Source organism: Sitophilus oryzae, unplaced genomic scaffold (genome assembly GCF_002938485.1).
Source record: "Sitophilus oryzae breed Bouriz unplaced genomic scaffold, Soryzae_2.0 scaffold_614_pilon_pilon, whole genome shotgun sequence".
Lineage (NCBI taxonomy): Eukaryota > Metazoa > Arthropoda > Insecta > Coleoptera > Curculionidae > Sitophilus > Sitophilus oryzae.
The window spans coordinates 1,188,371-1,209,019 of record NW_022147212.1 but is presented as its reverse complement, the minus strand read 5'-3'; the positions used below and the strand labels follow the sequence as shown (position 1 = coordinate 1,209,019).

General features: G+C 32.0%; 1 protein-coding gene across 2 annotated transcripts in view; it reads right to left on the bottom strand.

The window, feature by feature from the left end:
- The window catches only part of LOC115887727 (hemicentin-1), a 691,696-nt gene that overhangs the window by 123,793 nt on the left and 547,254 nt on the right, over positions 1-20,649 (bottom strand). For both annotated transcript variants that reach the window (XM_030907200.1, XM_030907201.1), the window contains exon 6: positions 14,156-14,446. In XM_030907200.1, the coding sequence (XP_030763060.1) occupies positions 14,156-14,446 (291 nt within the window). The remainder of the gene's footprint in view (positions 1-14,155; positions 14,447-20,649) is intronic.

The window sequence follows — 20,649 nt, the reverse complement described above, 5'->3', positions numbered from 1 at the left end:
TTTCCGTTTTAAATTCTTTACGTCTTAAGGAGGGCGCGCATTGAATGAGTATCGGCGCGAGCGAGCGGCACGTAATTTTCAGTTTACGTTGAAATAAATGTAAGCCCTCGCACCGCATTAGATCGGTGCGCTTCGAGCTATCGGCACCATTCGAGCTATCGGCGCCATCAGGCGAAATCAGAGATTGCATGGGAGGGGAAGGAATAGCTACGCCGAGCGACTGTTTTTAGTGGAGCGGTTTTACATTAAACATTTCGATTAATCGAAAGTGTACGAAACCATATCATACTTAATATGCGGTTTTTTATAAAAAAAAAATCTTACAAGCACGTAACCCATATTGTTCAATACACTTATTCAATAACTGAATTAGAAAACCTTCCGATTAAACCCATTTATTTCTCATCTCGTTTTGATTATCTCACATTATTATGGAAATCTAATTTAAATATCGTCAAAAAACTTATCATATTATTTAATTTTTGGTTTGTTTTGACGTTAGTAATAACAGCTGATAAATAATGTTACTATGTTGATCACTCCGTACAAGGTACAAATAGAGAAAATAATATTTATGTTTAAATAAAATATTTGTACATATATCTACCGTATGATAAAAAACGACGTCCAGTTGGTTGGGAAATGACGATTGATGACATTTCCCATATAACTTTACATATAAAATGACACCGACCTTCATTTCATGGCCATCGCTGATGCCGTGTCTTTTCGATCATACGGTATTATAAAATAAAAACTATATATTTTTTCTTTTTTTAATTTTCTTTGACTTTTTTATTATATTTCAAAGTTTTAAAATCTTGGTTTTAAGTCAGTAGTGAATAAAACAAAACTTTTGTTTACATTTTGTTTAATGATTGACGTTTCGACCAATTTTAATTCGGTCTTCTTCAGAATCTATAATATACAATACTATTTTATCACTAACAATGTGTTTAATATATAATTTTTCTTACCACAAACGTAGAACATCATTCAGGAAAGGTATATTATAGATTCTGAAGAAGATCGAATTAAAATTGGTCGAAACGTCAATCATTAAACAAAATGTAAACAGAAGTTTCTTTTTATGTACTACTGACTTAAAACAAAGATTTTAAAAACTTAAAATAAAAGCTACATATAAATGTTTGTAATGACACTTATTTAGATTAAAAACTAAAAATAGAAGTTTTATTTGACTATTTTCATATTATCTAGCTTTGTTTTTAAAGAACAAATTAAACCCTTTTGAATGATACCAAATTTGTTAAAATCGGTCAAGCTAAGAGTCATGTAGTATATTTTATCCCCATCTTCCACTCTATTTCACTAATTTTATGTGGTTTGATAAGATCTAAATATTTTATTGTGTGTGTTTGGTTAAGATCTAAATAATATTAATTTCCATCATAAAGCATAAAATATAAAAAGTTGCATAAAAATATAAATAGTAATAATACTTTATAATTTTTTGAAATGTCGAATGAATTTGACTAAATTTGAATAAACTTCTCCTCGTCTATGCTCAAATTTATGCTGGTGACGTACTCTCGACCGTCGATCGTGCGACTCCAGTGCGCGGCTACAATCGACTTTCCGACCGGTCGTGCCGCTCGCGCCGCTCGCACCGCTCGCTCTCGCCGATACCCCCTCAGTGCGCGCGGAGCTTTATCGTGAAAAGATTTCGCGAAGGAATTCATGAATAAGTTGTCAGTGTAAAACAGGCTTAATCTAAACTTATTATTTTTTAATTTAATATTATTTCTTCAAAGCTGATTTTCTTTCGAACACTCCAATTAAAATAATATTTCGACAGAAAAAATAATGTTTTCTGTACGGCTTTGTCGTGCGAACGAAAACAGTACCTGACTGTTGCAGAACGGGAGTTAACTCGAGTTTAATGCTAAAGCGACTTAAGGAGATGTGCATAAGATATTAATTTCAAGTTTGCGGTGTGTCCCCGGGGCGTTTTAGATACGAGGCACCTGAGAAATTAGTCTGGCGAGCCACCAGACACACTCCCACCGTCTCACTTTAATTAATTATGTATTTTCCCGTAATAAATCATTTTCTTGTAATTAGAGTAATAATGAGCCGGTCATCTGTAATTAGATTAGACATAACACATATAGTTCGTACGAATTAAACATTTAGTCACGTGATTAAGCTTGACCGGCACAGCGTTGTCAACTATTACATATTTTCTTTTAATCAAAATATTTTAGGAAACAGAAATAAATTAATTATAAATATATAATTAGATATTATTTACATCAACAAAACTGACCACCTTAACAGCACTTAAGCACTACCGCTTTCACGTTTAAAATATTCCAATGAGGTTGCTATGAGTTTTTTGCAACGGCTATTAAGCTACGCAAAATGTCTTAAGACGACAATAATCATTCCTCTGCATAAAGGAGGAGACAAAGATGAAGCTTCTAACTATCGCCCAATTGCACTCCTTCCAACGCTATCTAAGATCATAGAAAGGTTGGTTAAAGGAAGGCTTGTATCTTTTCTGTTTAAGTACAAAATACTTACTGAACATTTTGGATTTCTAAGCAACAAGTCCACAAATGACGCTATGTTTTCCCTCCTTAATAAGGTTTACTCCAGTCTAAATAACCATCATTCTACAGCAACAATTTTCTTTGATTTTTCTAAGGCGTTCGACTGTGTAAACCATAAGATCCTAATTAATAAACTGCAGCACTATGGATTCAGGGGAACATCTCTCGAATGGTTTAAGTCGTATCTGAGCAACAGAAGTCAATTTGTGAGGGTGGATAACACGTTGTCTTCTAGCAAGCAAATAGAATATGGAGTACCACAAGGTTCAGTGCTAGGCCCCATTTTGTTTCTTCTTTTTATTAACGACATTGCTAACATAAACATCAGTGGCAAAATATGTCTTTTTGCCGACGACACTAGCTTCACTTGGAGCAACAAGGACGTCACGGCACTTCATAGGATTATATCAAATGACTTAATCACCATTAAATCGTAATAAAGTGCGATTCGAACCTCCTGTGTCTCAACATTTCTACCAAACCAAACTAAAGCTTTGTCGAATGAAAACTCGCTGCAGCCTTTTGTACTTAACAACACAACCATTGACGTCGTAAAATCTGTAAAATTCTTAGGGCTTATTGTAGACAATTCTCTGAAATGGGACATGCATATCGAAACTTTGTCGAAAAAATTGAGCTCTGTCTGTTTTGCGTTAAGATCTGTTTCTAAGGAGCTTAACTTGTCAGTGGCTAGAACTCTTTATTATGCACTTTTTGAGTCGCACCTCAGGTATGCCCTTCCATTCAAGCCAATGTTCTAATAGATGATACACCTATGGAGAGAGTACAAAAATATAAATAAATAAATAAATAAATGCCTTTATTGTCAAAAAATTTTTCAATTTGTGGACAAAGGTAAACTAACAAACAAAGTAAAAAATAACAAGGTACACAAACAAACAAACAAAAGATAATACAAAACATTATACAAATAATATTGTCAGTCTTATTGTTAAAATAAACATATATAAATGTTTACAATGTCAAAGAACAAAAAAATTAAAATAATATTCAAAAATATTTAGCCAGTTTATAGCAAAATATCAATGACCTCTAAATAAATTAATTTCGATGTCATTAGTAAATATAGCAATAGCAAACATTAGACCAGTGGTTTCAAGATCAAATTCGATTTTCAATTCAAATATAATTCATTTACGGCGTAGAAAGCCTTGTATAGTAAATAAGAGTTCAATGCTTTGCGAAATGAAAAAAATGATGTTATGGATTTGATTTCAAATGGCAGGTGATTGTGCATTTTTTTCGAGTTGTATAATATTGAACTTTTAACTAACTCTCAGCGTGGGGTAGGTAGATAAAGATCTTGCTCCGCGTTCCTGAGTGGATAAGTGTGAGCTGGCCTTTCTTGAGAAGCTGATACATGTTTACTTATTAGGCAAACGGATTCAAATATAAATAAGGAAGGAAGAGTCAATATTTTTAATTCTCTAAAAAAGCCCCGGCAATGAGTTCTGCTGTTCAGTCCCAGTGAATATCGAACAGCTCTCTTCTGGAGCTTGAAAATGCGGTCAAATTGAGCCGCACAACACGTACCCCAGAATGGAAGGGCATAAATAAATATTTAGGCAGTTGGTTGACCGAAAACTTGAATCAATCAGCAGAAATAAAAGCTCGAATAGAAATAGCCAGAGCAGCCGGAGACATCAACTTAAAGCTTAGGTTAAGAATGCTAAGGGGTTACATATTTGCAACTCTACTCTATGGTTCAAAGGCTTGGACACTTAAAAAGGCCGAAATGGAGAAGCTTGAGGCATTTGAAAGATGGTGTTATCGGCGAATGCTGAGGATTGCATGGACTGACAAGGTTACAAATGTAGAACTGCGACGCAGAATTCAGAAGGACGAAGAGGTGATTAACACCCTTAAAAAGAGAAAACTTAAGTGCTTTGGACACATAATGAGAGGACCTAAATATGCCCTGCTGCAGAGCATAATAGAAGGAAAGATAAAGGGCAGAAGGAGCCAAGGAAGAAGAAGAACATCATGGCTCAAGAATTTGAGAGAATGGTTTGGAATGACTTCAAACCAGTTATTCAGAGCAGCCGTTAACAAAGTTAGAATTGCCATGATGATTTCCAACCTCCATTAGGAGATGGAACCCGAAGAAAAACAAACTATTTTTTTTATTTGGTTCATAACTGTATTATTTCTGAAACGTCAAAATGTCTTTAATAAAAAAGTTTAGTATCTAACACGAAAATGATGATCGACTGTAAATATTAGAATGCACAAACTAATAAAAACACAAACTATAAACACAAATCACGAACTTTCCGATAAATCAGGAATATCTGAATTATTATTTAATTAATGATTATATGATTATTACTGATATATTAATGATAACTTGACGGATTATCAACATTTGTTAACTAGACCAAAACCAGACCAAAGACGGTAGTCAACATAGAGGCTGTTATGTCATCTTCATATATAAATTAGAAACCTGTAATTTAATATATCTTGCGTCGTCAGGCGATGCGAAAGAAACTAAATTTGTGGTTCTATAAAATTACTGTTGAGTGTCTAGAGCCTGGGTAGATTCAATGGCGCTCACTTAAGCATAAAAACTTATTCACCCTATAATGCTCTTCATGTATTATTTAAGAAATATATTTTATTATTACGTTGCGTTTCAATATCTCTTTAAACGCTTCATGGTAATTAAAACTCCCGTTATTGTTTGACTGTGAATAAAATATTTTTATACATTTCAATATTTAAATGACGAATGTCACATTCAACAACGTTCAATACGTTTAATGTAGCATTTTTCACCGTCAAAATATATTAAAACTGAAATAAATTTTAATCCAAAAGTAATATTTTATAAAACTGATATTAAAATGAAAATTAAATTAAATCAAAACAGATTTAAGCTTCATAAATTTTTCTAATGCCAATTTAAAATCTGACTGAAAAATTGATATCTAGACTTTTTGAAATATCACCGCACAGACAGATAAATTTTAGTAAAGTCGAATCATTACACAAAGGCACGTAAAACGATTTGCCTAAATATTGTACGTTTCACGAAAATAAACATCCAGACACATGAAATATATTACTAAAATATTAAACAAAATTGTCAACCATTTGCATTTATAAAGGATTCGCTTTTATATCCCTTTTTTATTTTAAAATTTTATAGTTCGGGTATTTGTCAGGGAGATAAATTATTCCGCAATGTCGGACATTTTTCAGAAACTTTTGTCTACGTCTTTGCGAGAGTTTCAAATGGAATTTTAGTACGTGTCGACGATGACCAGGTTCGGATTCAGTTTTACACATAAAAGTAGGGGTTCCATATGTCCGTATTTACCCGGGCAAATATGAGAATATAGTTGAATTTTTCCCAAAGTTTGTTTTTTCTGCATCTTGTATCAATATCAGCCTGGCGTTTTATCGTTGAAAGAGCCACAAGTAATAAAAACGCGAATATTTGCGAAACCGTTAAAAATTTTGAAATACTTTAAATTCAAAAAATATTAATTTTTTAATTCTCCATCTAACAAAGGAATAATATACTATTAAAAAAAAACCGAAGAAAAATATTTTATATTTTAGAAAGTTTGGCATAGAATTTTAAACAACCTCTGGAAAAACATTTCTGTAAATAGTTTCAGAAGTACACTCAAATATAAGCCCGTGTTATAAAATTAGTTCCCACGTTTTCTGAAAAAAAAAACGTAAAAAACACACAACCAATCACGACGCGTCTTGATCGATTTCAGGAAACGTGGGAACTAATTTTTATAATACGGGCTTATACGTATCGTACTATTTTGTGAAATAGCACGAAGTAATCAATGTCAAACACTGTGGTGGCTTCAGAAAAATAAGTAAACATGAAGCATGAAAAAATATCATTAGTTTGTAATGGAGTGTAATGTAATACCACTATATTAAACTAATATGAAACATCAAAAACAGTACATTTAGAAAACAGTTACCGATGGTATTAGATTAAATTGGCTATTCCTCTAAGGTTACACAAGAATATTGAGTTTTAATCATTGTCTAATATTATTAATTACAATATAGTAAAAACATATATTTCCAAAACTTAAAATTGTAAAGCCGCTGGGCAATACGCAGTGACTAACTGTTCTGGCGGTCCGCCTTTTATAGGTTATAATCTACGCTGTTAAACTATTCAAAAAATCGTCTAATTATTTCTGTTATTATGCTATTATTACATATAACAGTATCTTTTATTAACATCGGGTCAATCAATAATTTTTCCAATCAGCTCGATATATTGATGATGTCGCCAGTATTACTCGTCAAGCAATACTACTGTTATATTAATCAATTAAGGCCGCGTAAACAAACATAGCATATACAATTTTATATACTAATTCATTATAATAAAATTAATAATAAACATATTGTAATTATATTCCTGCAGATTGAGTGAAAAGTTTTGTTCTTAAATATCTACTCTACATATTATAAACGCGTGTTCAAATATTAATTTTGTGGAATATATATCAACGTAAAACGAGATGTAATTAACGAAATATCATCGTAACAACAGCTATTTTAGAAACGTCTAGGTTTACTTATTTCACTGAGGTTTATGAAAAAAAAGTCCTTTGCCTCGGGCACCGATACCGTCACGTTTTGGAAATAGCTCAAAACGAAACAAAATTGAACGAGGCAACAGGAAACGCCAAAAAAATCCCCCCACTCCCTCCTCACGAGTAGTTTTCAGGCGCTTTTAAGAATCGAAAGTAGGTCGAGGCAAACCGAAGTGGGTCAAGACAACTCGAAATAAACCGAAATCCGACAAAGTTGGGCGACGAAATGCGACCTTGACCTGTTTCGAAGAGTTCTCAGCATAGTGTAGAGGATGTTTAAGAAAATTTACAAAATAAAGTAGTTATTTTTTGTAAACACTGCTGTGTTAATCCAATGGGGACCAGTTTGTCAGCAGTGATTTGCTAATATACAAATTTGCGGACAAAAAATTATTAATGTTTCGGGACGTATTTATTTCTGTCGTCTGAAGCAAAAAAATACACAAAGAACAAAGAAAAAAAAAACTATTTAAAATATCTAAATACAACTATTCAAGAACACTAACTTGTTTCTTATTTTCACTTATGTTATATTTATTTATGTTACGTTCATTAAAATTAAAAAAGCGTTTGCCACACATTACTAACCTCTAAAGATACCTGAGCAATACATTTATTTTTATTAGACTGTATTGCCTCTTTTATTTTTCGTTTAGGGGCTATCGCTTCTTTCATAATAATTTTTGCATTGAAAATCTACTCTGTCCCCTGTGTCCCATGAATGCTGACAAATCTGAGATTTGTGAAAATCGCCCTTTCTTAAATAATTTTTTTGTTCTTTAATTCGAACATTTAAGGGACTAGATGTTTTACCAATGTAAAATTTATCGCATTCACATGGTATTTTGTATATTACATTTTTTGTTTGTTGCTCAGTATTCATTGGTTTAGTGTGTGATAAAATGGATCTAAGTGTATTTTATGTCTTGAAAGATGTTCGTATGTTATATTGTTTCCCCCTTCTCATTATTTTTTCCGAAACGCCTCGTATGTATGGAATTGTAAGTTGTATATATTGTGTATTGTTATCATTATATGTATTCTTCCTGTGATTTGGGGTTTGTATTTCGTTTAATGTTTTGTCAATAAAATAATAGAATTAATATGGTTTATATCTTTGTTTAGTGAATTATTGTCTGAACATATTGTTGTTGCCCTTTCATATAATTTTTTTATAACACCTTTTTACGCTTATGCTATGATTATATAATATTTTATTTTTTAGATTTTCTTACAGTGGCGAAGTACCCATAGGTCATTCAGTGTTGAAAAATATGTGGAACACTTTTTGGAAACCGACGTTTTCACCCACGTTGATATTATTTGCAGTTCACATATCAGGTTTTAAGTATTTTAATGCCACTTTTTTACAATTTTTTCTATACAAGGGTTTCAGTTACAGTTTAAATTAAACTCTCAAGATCACAATAACTTTGAAAAAGAATGCTTTATACACTTTTCTGTATTTTTCAATAAGAAGGGTTTAAATTTTTGAAAGTTTGTTGGGATTTTTTAATTTTTGAAGATGCTTTGACAAGAGAAAATGCTTTCTGTCCTTGATTGCGGATCCAAAACAATTGTTTTGCGAGAAGCCGAACATTTCCAATCTATACCGGGTGCGTCTCAAAAGTGGCTCACCCCTATAACTTTTTTATTTTTTGAGTTTATAAAACGAGATTTGGTACGTTAGTATATGACGTAAATTAAAATTGATTGACGTATTCAATTGTTTTCTGTCACTTCCTGTTTCACCGGATATGACTACAACATTTGATTTTTAAATAGCACCCTCGGAATTTTTTTTACTTTATTCGAAAGAAAATAACACTCTGAGTAGAATGACATATCATAATATGACAACTTTTGACATTTTCGTTTATGGTTTATTTGAAATTATAACTTGCGGTTACTAACGAAAATTTGACTCGAAATGTTGTAAAAAAATGCCTTTTCCAAATATGCTAATGAGCCCCACCCTCCTTCCATTTACACGTATTTATAAAAATACGATTTGAGCATTTTCTAACTGGCCAGGATAAGATATTAAAAACTTTAGTCGATCAAATTTATTTTTCCGAGGCTCCTTGATTAAGAATTAGTGTTTTTAACATAGCCATGGCACTCTAGATTGAATTTTAAAGTATGATTTTTTATTAAGCGAGAAGGCATTTCCGGTGAAACAGGAAGTGACCAAAAACAATTGAATACGTCAATCAATCCTAATTTATGTCATATACTAACATACCAAATCTCGTTTTTTTATCTAAAAAAATAAAAAAGTTATAGGGGTGAGCCACTTTTGAGACGCACCCGGTATTTATTTCCTCTACATAATATTTATCATATCTATTAGGAAATAAAATCGAAATGTTATTACTATAGAAACGCGTTTTGATTTTTGGTACTTAAAAAATTCAACTATAATTTTACATTTTTGTATTTTTCTCTTAAAGGATATGGAAATTTGGAAAAATATAAATGGAATTAACCATTTTAGAACAAGCAAAAACTTTTGTAAAAAGTTAATAATAAAACAGTTTTTTCTCTTTTAAAGACAATCCGGAGACATACTGTATATTTATAAAATATTTTTTTACATTCCTGAAGCCGGCTCTGACGAAGAATTTATAAAAAGCGAAAACAAGGCCTCGAGTTTATGTTTGAATCAAGAAACACCTACTTGTCGTTGTATGCAGATTTTTGCATATTTATGAATTTCATTTTGCAGTCGTATCAGTCTAAATCTACGGGAGTAAATCAACACGTAGGTAATTTAGTCCTCTGATATGAAAGCACCAGTTATATTTAAAAAAAGTCTTACGCTTTGTTATAAGACGGAAATTGCTGTATACTATTTATAAAATAAACACAAACTCAGGCACGAGAACATATTATTCATTAAATAAAGGAAAATATATTACACTGTATTTATTTTAAATTTAAAACCTTTACATAAAATTAAAAAGTTTTATACCTACTTCAGACACTAAGAAAGTTTTCCTTATTAATCTGTATAACAAAAAGTTCACTCTTACATTTTTAAAATCCACTTGCTCTTTATTTAATAGCCATAAGTTGCAGTTTTCTTGTCCGTTTAGTAAAATAATTATAAAACACTGCAACAGAAAATTTTCGCGAATGCAGAAGAGCAGAAAATAAATTATTGAAAGCGCTTTTTGTCATTTAACGAGCGTCTAGACGTTCAAGAGATCAGACACGAAAAAAGACGATGTTTTAATGAATAATTTTTGCTAAAGAATTTAAAAAATGGCGAAGATAGGTAGGTATATATTTTTACAGAAGGTATCTTTGTCAAAGACGAATATTTTTTATAATACAATGATTTACTGTTGAGATCTTTTTATATAGAAACGAAATTAAAAAATATAAATTTTTTTATGATTCAAATATCTTAAAAGTGAGAATTACGTTTGAAAAAAAAAGTCTATATACATATACCGGGTGCGTCTCAAAAGTGGCTCACCCCCTATAACTTTTTTATTTTTTCAGATAAAAAAACGAGATGTGATATGTTAGTATATGACATAAATTAGGATTGATTGATGTATTCAATTGTTTTCAGTCACTTCCTGTTTCACCGGAAATGACTACAACTTTTGATTTTTAAATGGCACCCACGGTATTTTTTTACTTTATTCGATAAAAAATGACATTCTGAATAGAATGACTAATATGTCAACTTTTGACATTTTCGCTTAATAAAAAATTGTATTTTAAAATTCAATCTAGAGTGCCATGACTATGTTAAAAACACTAATTCTTCATCAAGGAGCCTTGGAAAAACAGATTTGATCGTCTAATGTTTTTAGTGTCTTGTCCTGGCCAGTTAGAAAATGCTGAAATCGTATTTTTAATTATATCCCAATTTTTTCAAATGGAACGAGGGTGGCTCATTAGCATATTTGGAAAAAGTATTTTTTTACGAATAATTTGATACCACACACTTGGTATTTCAAGTCAAATTTTCGTTACGAACCGCAAGTTATAATTTCAAATAAACCATATGCGAAAATGTCAAAAGTTGACATATGATATGTCATTCTATTCAGAGTGACATTCTCTATCGGTTAAAGTAAAAAATACCGGGGGTGCCATTTAAAAATCAAAAGTTGTAGTAATTTCCGGTGAAACCAGAAGCGACTGAAAACAATTGAATATATGTCAATCAATCCTAATTTATGTCATATACTAACATACCAAATCTCGTTTTTTTAACTAAAAAAATAAAAAAGTTATAGGAGTGAGCCACTTTTGAGACGCACCCGGTATTTTTTTAATTTTTTGATTTGTTTTGATTAGTTTTGAATAATTTGATACCACACACTTGGTATTTCAAGTCAAATTTTCGTTACGAACCGCAAGTTATAATTTCAAATAAACCATATGCGAAAATGTCAAAAGTTGACATATGATATGTCATTCTATTCAGAGTGACATTCTCTATCGGTTAAAGTAAAAAATACCGGGAGTGCCATTTAAAAATCAAAAGTTGTAGTAATTTCCGGTGAAACCGGAAGCGACTGAAAACAATTGAATATATGTCAATCAATCCTAATTTATGTCATATACTAACATACCAAATCTCGTTTTTTTAACTAAAAAAATAAAAAAGTTATAGGAGTGAGCCACTTTTGAGACGCACCCGGTATTTTTTTAATTTTTTGATGTTTTCATTTTCTACATCATTTTATTAATTATATTATTTTTGGTTTCTTGTTTTACTTTTGTTTTTATTTTTTTGATTAGGTATTATTTTTAATTTTCTTAATCTTCTCAACATTTTTGTAGTATGTAATGGTAGTGTTCATTTTAAGCATTTGCTTAATATATAGGATTTTAAAAAAATTACACTAAAGTTTTAGTTTTTGAAATAAAATAATCTATTTTTTAGTTTAGTGGATTTTTCATAAGATATTAATTCTAAAAATACAATAATGTCACAATATAGTAGTTGTTTTTAAAATATGAACATATTTGGACTAGATATACGGACAGGGTTTTCAGTGATATTTAGTGCCATGCAGGCTTACTTTTATAATACTTGCAAGGTTTTACCTAAGTCGCCAGAAAAAAATACAAACTATACAGGGTAGAGTTTATAAGTGCAAATATTTTGAGGGCTGGTTAATCTCGATAAAAAAACATATTTTCTCTTTACCGTTTTTCAAATAAGTCAGAAATAACAATTTTTTTTACTTAAAAAAATATATATATATTTTTGCTAAAATTTTGAGATCTACTAGTTTTTTTCCGGTTTTTTGTTTTTCTAAATATAATCTACTAATTATGTTGCCATATTATTAAGATAATATTTTCTTTCAACTAAAGATTATAAAAATTTCCAATTTTTTTTTTTTCGAAAATACATAATTTTTATTTTTTTTGTCGAAAAAACCTCAGATACGTGTTTTTGGGGTCGAAATATACCACCCCTAAAAATATTTGCACTTATTTAAGACTCACCCTGTATATATAGAAAACTGGAGGAAAAATATCTTTCATCAAAGTTACTTAAAGTATACAGTGTGTGAAGTTGTTTGGTTAAAAGTATCAATATGGAGTCGGTATATTAAGAATACCAAATATTTTATTTGGAGAATATTCTGTATTTATGTATATCGTGAACTTCCTTAGTTTTTGCCCAACTTTATCGTTGTTGTTTATTTGCACAAATTTAATTATTTATGGTTTACTTCTTTTAAATAAAGCACAAAAATATTAAGGTACGTAGCAATATTTTGTAGAGAAAAAAGATAGAGATGATTATAATATTGGAATATATGATTTCTGAATTTAAATCAATCTTGAAAGAAAATCTCTAATTTAAAGATTACTCTATGACCATTGCCAGTAAACTTATGTGGTGAAATTTTGATAAAATAATTTAGTATTAACTAAGAACATGGTATGTCGCTAGTGGTAGGAAAACTACTTTTTAGAGGTTACTTGTTTATTTTGTTGCCTATAAAATACATATGATGTCTTTTAAATGTATTTGGCATAATTCCCAACTTGTCAATGAGAAATAGTAAAATAAAAGTTCTATTAAATTTGGACCTGCGTCGAAAAAATACCGGTTTGCCTCTGAATTGAAAACATAATTGGCATTTATGGATTTACGAAAGTCTTCAACATCAAAAGGTAAAGTTCTTAAAATTGTTTTATTACACTCTCTTGAATATTTTTCGTATAAAAAGTGTTTACTGTAAAATTACTACCTTTATAAAATTAGTCAATGTAATTTTGCAGTTAGCAGTCAAAGAAACATTCCACATATAAACAAATATCGTTCTAAATGTTTGTGGATAGGGAAGTGGGCAGGCATCAGATAGTTTTTATATATTTCTGTTAACTATACTTATTGTGATTTAATTACTAGCTTCTAGACAAAATATATTTTTAATAAGCTGTTAAATTTATCTATTTTTATGTTTTGTTAAAGTTACTTTGATATACTAATATATCAGAGCAGAGGCGGATACAGGAATTTATTTTAGGGGGGGGGGCCAAATCAAAAATAATGTAAAATATGCCTTTTAGGGTGTCATTTTTAACCCAAAAGGCTAATATTTAATCCAACTTTCAGACTTTAGGGGGGCTCGGGCCCCATGGCCCCCCTCTGTATCCGCCACTGTATCAGAGTAACATTAAAAATAAATCCTTTGAATTCAAATATAAATATAAAAAAAAACATTTAGAGCAGAACAGACAAAGGCGCTGGGTTAAACGTAGTCTTGATTAAGAACATAGAGGGACGATTTGGCCCAAAATGTTACTATTAAGTTTCATATCTATCTTAATAGATGGCTATTTTCTTTTATCTATGCTCTATGACAATGTGAATGGCATTATGACAAAAGCAAAAAAAACTCTGTTACCAGAATAAACACTAATCTACTTGACACCAATATTTTTAGCTTAAAATTATATTTATCAATTTTTTAAAGAACCTACCGTGAACTTGGAGAATGATGGGTTCGCTTATATCACTCTGCTCTTCACCCTTGATGATATTCGTCACTTTACACCGCCATTCCCCTTGAAACTCGTAGGTAATGTTACTGATGTGCAGCTTGGCTTCTCTGCCTCTCTCGATAATGCTGTCCGCCATGGCCGATTTCCTTCTTTGGATCCACTGGTAAGTCGGAGGTGGATTACCCTCGCCCAGACACTCAAAATTGACAGGGGAGAACAGGGTTGCCGTCTTCACTCTTTCGCGACCGACGCTTATGACTTTTGGTCGATCTGGAAAATAAAAAACAGCGAGGGTTAAATTAGTTTCATTTTGTTTACAGGGTGGAGTTTTGTGTGAAATTGGTTTGTTTTAATAGAAAACGCATATTTCCTGAATACATAGAGCAAAATCGCTATACAGGGTGTCCCAGGCTGAGCGTGCATTAGAAGTTTCTAGAGAACTGCAACATCTAGCTCAGAGATTTTTTGCACATCATAGTTTCACAACGAGATCTATCGATTAAAAATATTTTCAATATGGCGGCACTTCCGGAAGTACAGGAAGTTGACAGCAACTTTCTTATTTTAAATGGGTGCCCCCATTTTTTATTACATACTTAAATTCTCTGCAAAATTTTATGAATTTTGATATTAACACTCTAAATCTAACATTAAACGTTTTTGAGGAAAAAATTATTTAAAATTTTTGAACGAAAAAATCTGCCTGTTAAAAATATGTGTCTAGTCTAACGTCAAATTTAGTGATTACCACAGCCACTGTGCCATAAAGAGGAAACATGTGGCTATCTTTTTCAAATATTAAATTGTTCGAATGTTATATAATAATGGCCGCAGCTGTCATAGAATTGAGCGACTAAAAAATTATCATAAATCATTTTTTTCAAATGGAATCCCACTTTTTTTATTTCACTAGTGAAAAGGCTTTTCAATTCGTTACTTTTTGACTGTTCATTAGTGTTCATGTTCCTATACCTAAAATAAATCGTTTTTAAGTTATTTAAGATTTAGTTTTAAAACGTATATTTTTTCTTGATTTTAACCAGTAGCCTATGACTTTAAACGTCAAGTGATGTAAAACAGTAGATCTGGCCATGTGATATTGTGACGCTTGATTCAAAAAGCAGCATTATTTCCGAGCCAACTTTGCGCTGTTTTTTTTTCGATCATACGGAATATTATTAATATCAACTTTAGATATATCACTAAAGAGCGAAAATACGAACAAAAAAATACACTTTTTAAACTCTTAAGCATACAGTATTTATAATATAGGAAATTCAAATAATTCGTTTTCTGACAGATGGAAATAAATTGTCTGACCTTTTGACACTTAATGTCAAAGGAAGCTAGATAAAGTCAAGGAAAATATATGTTTTCAAATTAAATCTTAAATAACTTAAAAACGATTAATTTTAGGTATAGGAACATCTATGGTTAAAAAGTAACAAATTGAAAAACCGTTTCATTAGTGGAATAAAAAAACTAGGTTTCTATTTGAAAAAAATGATTTATGAAATTTTTTTAATCACTCAATTCCATGACAGCTACCGCCATTATTATATGACATTTGAACAAGTTAATTTTTCAAATAGATAGCCACATGTCTTCTCTTTATGTCACAGTGACTGTGGTAATCACTAAATTTGACTTTTAGGCTATACAAATTTTCTTCACAGGTAGTTTTTTTCGTCCAAAAATTTTAAATAATTTTTTTCTCAAAAACGGTTTATGTGAGATATAGAGTGTTTAACATCAATATTCATAGAATTTTACAGAGAATTTAAGTACATAATAAAAAATGGGGACACCCATTTAAAATAAGAAAGTTGCTGTCAACTGCGGCCATATTGAAAATATTTTTAATCGATAGATCTCGTTGTAAAACAATGATGTGCAAGAAATATCCGATCTAGATATTGTGGTTCTCTAGAAACTTCTAATGTACGCTCAGCCTGGGACACCCTGTAGATGACATGGTCTCGATTTCTGAGACATGCTTAAAGTCATAAACCACTTGCCGATATTTTCACTGCGAACCGAGATATAGGGTCGTTTTGAATTTTAGCATATTAATAATGTCGCTCTATTGAAAGATCATATTATCATTGTCTGATGGCTGTTGGGCAGTTACTCTAGTAGAGATGGTTTTAAGTCCAGAAGTTATATCCGCTATAGTAGCTTTAATTGAAGATGATAAAGATCAAAATTAAGACGCTAACGAATTTAGGTGTGCACGAAGTACAGTGCAGTAGCTTCCCCGAGATAAATTCATATACTAGACGTCCAAGAACCTTCGTATGGAACTTTGAATCGAGACGATTGACTTATTGTAAGTTTATCGCTAAGAAACCACCGTTTGCCAGCTTTTCAAATTGATAATGAATTGCACTTAAGGAACGTACATATTATCTAACGGACTATAAGAAGAAGATTAAGTGAAGCAAATCTTATGTCAAGAAGGCCTGCTTCGGGAACACAACTTACTAGGTCTGTTGACTAGGACCTGAAGCGAAGGCATAGTTTAATGTAAAAATTACGAAAAATTAGCCTAACCTAACCAAAGCGAATATCTCTAACAAAAATGAAGCTATTGTCATGAACGAAAAAACAAGCTATCGAAAAAGGATGTATCTAGATGATAAAATTATTTTTAAATTTCTTGCTGTCTTAACATATTCCACAGGGTGTTTCAAAATATCAACAATATCATCAATTCACCAAAATATCAACATTTTGTTTGCCCTCATATAATTGACAGATGAGAACTTTCATTTTTAATTTAGAAAGAGATACTAAAAAGTCAAATAATTTAGCTACAAATTGCTTAAAAAATCATCAAAATCGACCCACTAGAACAAAATATATTAAACTTTTAATTATATCAAAATTTAAAGGTGCCTATTTTTCGTGCCGGTGAGTGTATATGTTACATTGAAAGTCGGAAACTCGGTGATTGTTAACATTCACTAGGAAATGCTAGCAATAACGCATTGGACCAGTAAATGTGGTATTTTAAAGAAATTTGTTGAATTTTCCTAGTAATTTCTAACATTCACTAGTGAAACTAACATTTACTAAAGGTTGCCAATAAAAGTTATTCTATTGTACAGGGCGAGTGTGGTGAGGAAAAATGTATTATAGTTAACATAGTAAACATTTTAAAGTGTACAAAACAATTAAAAAGACATTCATAAACATAAGATTACTTATTGGTACAAGTTTTTTTTTAATAAAATTCTTTATCGTGGACACAATATAGTATGATCGAATTTTCTTCAACGGGAGTTATTCGTTTTTCAAACCCGCTATTTGTGCATATCGAAACGTTTAATAAGTTCATAGTCACTAGGTTCATTAATATCTTTTTCTTTTGAATGCTTAACTTTTGCCATGACTTCATTATATTGCAAAATTGAAAAACAAGCACTATGACATTCTGGCGAGTGCTTAGTTTACCTTAATTTTTCAAAGAAAATTTCTTCCGTAGGGAAAATAATGAGAGCACTTTTTACAACGATAACAAAAAATTATATATAACCAGATGTCTGTTAACGGTGCCAACTTTTAGTCCAATTTAATATTATCCTTATATTGCCTATTATTCAACTTATCCTTATTTATCGTTATATTTTAAAACATGTGACAACCGCGCTAGCTGACTCTTTCAAACTCACTACTATCATAGTATAAGGAAACTAGTAGCTTGTCAAATCCTTTGTTCTTTTTCTGCCACTTTATATGACCTTGTTCTCGCGTCTCGTGAACACTGACGTAGCTGTATAGTCGTGGTCTATAACTAGGCAAAGTATAGTCGTAGCACTTGCCATAGTTTCACAGATATGTATTTAGGAAAATATGAGTTCACGATAAAATAAAATAAAAAAATAATCATCGAGTAAAGATTTGCTTAAAAACAGAATATTTTCACATTTCGTGTAAGTAACAATTCTTCTGTATCTAAAAATCTTCTGATGGGAAGAAATGCGGAAAAAATATATAATGACATGTTTTTATATTATTTTCGACTTTTTTTTAAATTAAAACAAGTTTTATTTTAACATTAATGTGTTTGCTTTGTAGTAATATATCGGTTAGGTGGTTTATATACTATTATTAATACATTGAACAACACATTGTACTAACTAATAAAATAACATATTTAAACTTCAATAATTGCTAATAAACATTACAGAAATTTCAAAAGAGAAAAAAAATGAGAAATAGCATCACTACTTTCTCAGGTAATAAAAGAATATTTTTTTAGTTAATGTTACCTAGTCTCAAATGTACCGAAAGAACTGTGAATTTCCGGTTCTGAACCCTTCTTCTTCTTAAAGTGCCTTCTCCATTCAGTGAAGATCGGCAACAACCATGGCAAATTGCTCTCTATTTTTCGCTCTTCTCAGCAAAGTATGTGAGTCCAGGCCTGTCAAATCTCTGATGTTCTACAGCCAGGAGCATTGCCGTCGTCCGGGTCCGCGCTTTCCCTCAATTTTACCCTCGATGATGAGCTGAAGGAATTCATACTTGCTATGTCTCATGATATGGCCCAAATAGGCTGCTTTCCTCTTTTTTATTATGTCGAGGAGTTCTCGGTCCTTGTTCATTTGGTTTAGAACTCGTTCATTCGAGACACGGTCAGTCCATGGTATTCTCAGCATTCTGCGATATGCTTCCAACTTATTCATTGCGCTTACTTTGAGTGTCCACGACTCAACCCCGTAGAGAAGTGTGGAAAGTACATAGCACTTGACGAAGTTGTCTTTTATATGGAGGTTGAGACGTTTATCGCACAGTAGGTTCCGCAATTTTAGGAAGTTTGATCTAGCCATCTCAATTCGAGCTCTGATCTCAATGTCTGGGTTTAGGTCTTCACTAATCCAACTGCCCAAATATCTAAACTTTGAGACTCTTGCTATTGGTGTCCCACCTACGACTACCTCCGTTGCCTGTCTTGCATCTCTATTTATCACCATGACTTTTGTTTTGTTTGTATTTATCCTGAGACCCATTGAGTCGCCCACCGAGGACAGTCTATCAAGAAGTCTTTGCAGGCCCTCAGTGGTGTCTGCAATAACGACGGTATCATCAGCATATCTCATGTTGTTAATCAGCCTGCCATTCACTTTTATGCCGTCTTCTGATCCCTCAAGCGCATTTCGAAATATTAGTTCGGAGTACATATTGAAGAGCATAGGGCTCAATACGCATCCTTGCCTAACTCCACGCTTGATAGGTATTGCTGTTGTTTCAGTGTCCTGTAGTTTTACTGTCGCTACTTGTTGTTCGTATAGCTTTTGGATAATTTTCAGGTCTTGGGTATCCAGGCCTCTTCTTTCAAGGATGCTCAGCAATTCCCTGTGGTTGACGCAGTCGAATGCCTTCGTGTAGTCTATGAAGCATAGGTGTACCTCCTTTCGTTGATCTCTGCACTTCTGCAAAAGCACCGATAGCGCAAACAGGGCTCTCTCGTCCCCAGTCCCTCGCGAAATCCCATTTGCTGTTCACTTATGTCTAGCTCACATTTTCTTCGGATTCGATTATGCAGAACCTTTAAAAACAGCTTTAGGACTTGAGTCATCAGTACTTATTAAACGAAACTCATCACATCTTTTTGCACCAGTTTTTTTAGGAATAGGTATAAATGTCGACCTTAGCCAGTCCTGCGGTATATTTCCGGTATTGTATACAGAATTGAAGAGGTTTATCAATAACTTTAAATTGTCTCCGTTTATTAGTTTTATCAATTCTGGGTAGATGTTGTCCAGTCCAGCTGCTTTCCCGTTTTTGGTGTTCTTTAAAGCTCTCTCGATTTCTGAGATCATTATATCTGGACTATTTTCAGTTTCTATTTGGGAGTGAAAAGAGGGGCCACCGTCATCGAACAGTTCCCTTATGTAATTGGTCCATACCTCCTCTAGTTTTTGTTCGGTTAGGATTGATTTATTCTCACCGTCCACGATTTTGATACATGTTCGAGGTCTGTGTTTCCCAGTGACTTCTTTGACTTTTTTATGTAGGTTAAACAAGTCATGTTTTTGGTGGAGCTCCTCGACTTCGCGGCACCTCTCCGTCAACCACAGTTCTTTGGCTTCCTTGATTTTATTTCTGATAAGCCTGTGAGTGTCTCTATATCTCTGAGGGTCTGTGCCTTTAAAACTTCGCCGCTTTTCCATGAGGTCTAAAATTTCTTGAGTCATCCACGCTTTATGGTGCTTCTCGTTATTATTTGTTGTTAGTTGTTCTTGTGTTTCCTGCAGCGCTTCTTTAATTTTCTGAACCCTAGTTACCATATTATCAAGAAATTATGTTTTTAACTAAAAAAATTTCCAGATTTTTTTTTCAAAAAAAAATTGCGCAGGAATATCCTCATATTTCTGGGGCCAAAATATACTATCCCTAAAAATATTTGCAATTATTTAAGACTCACCCTGTATAGGGTGATTCACATTATGATACATACTATATTTATC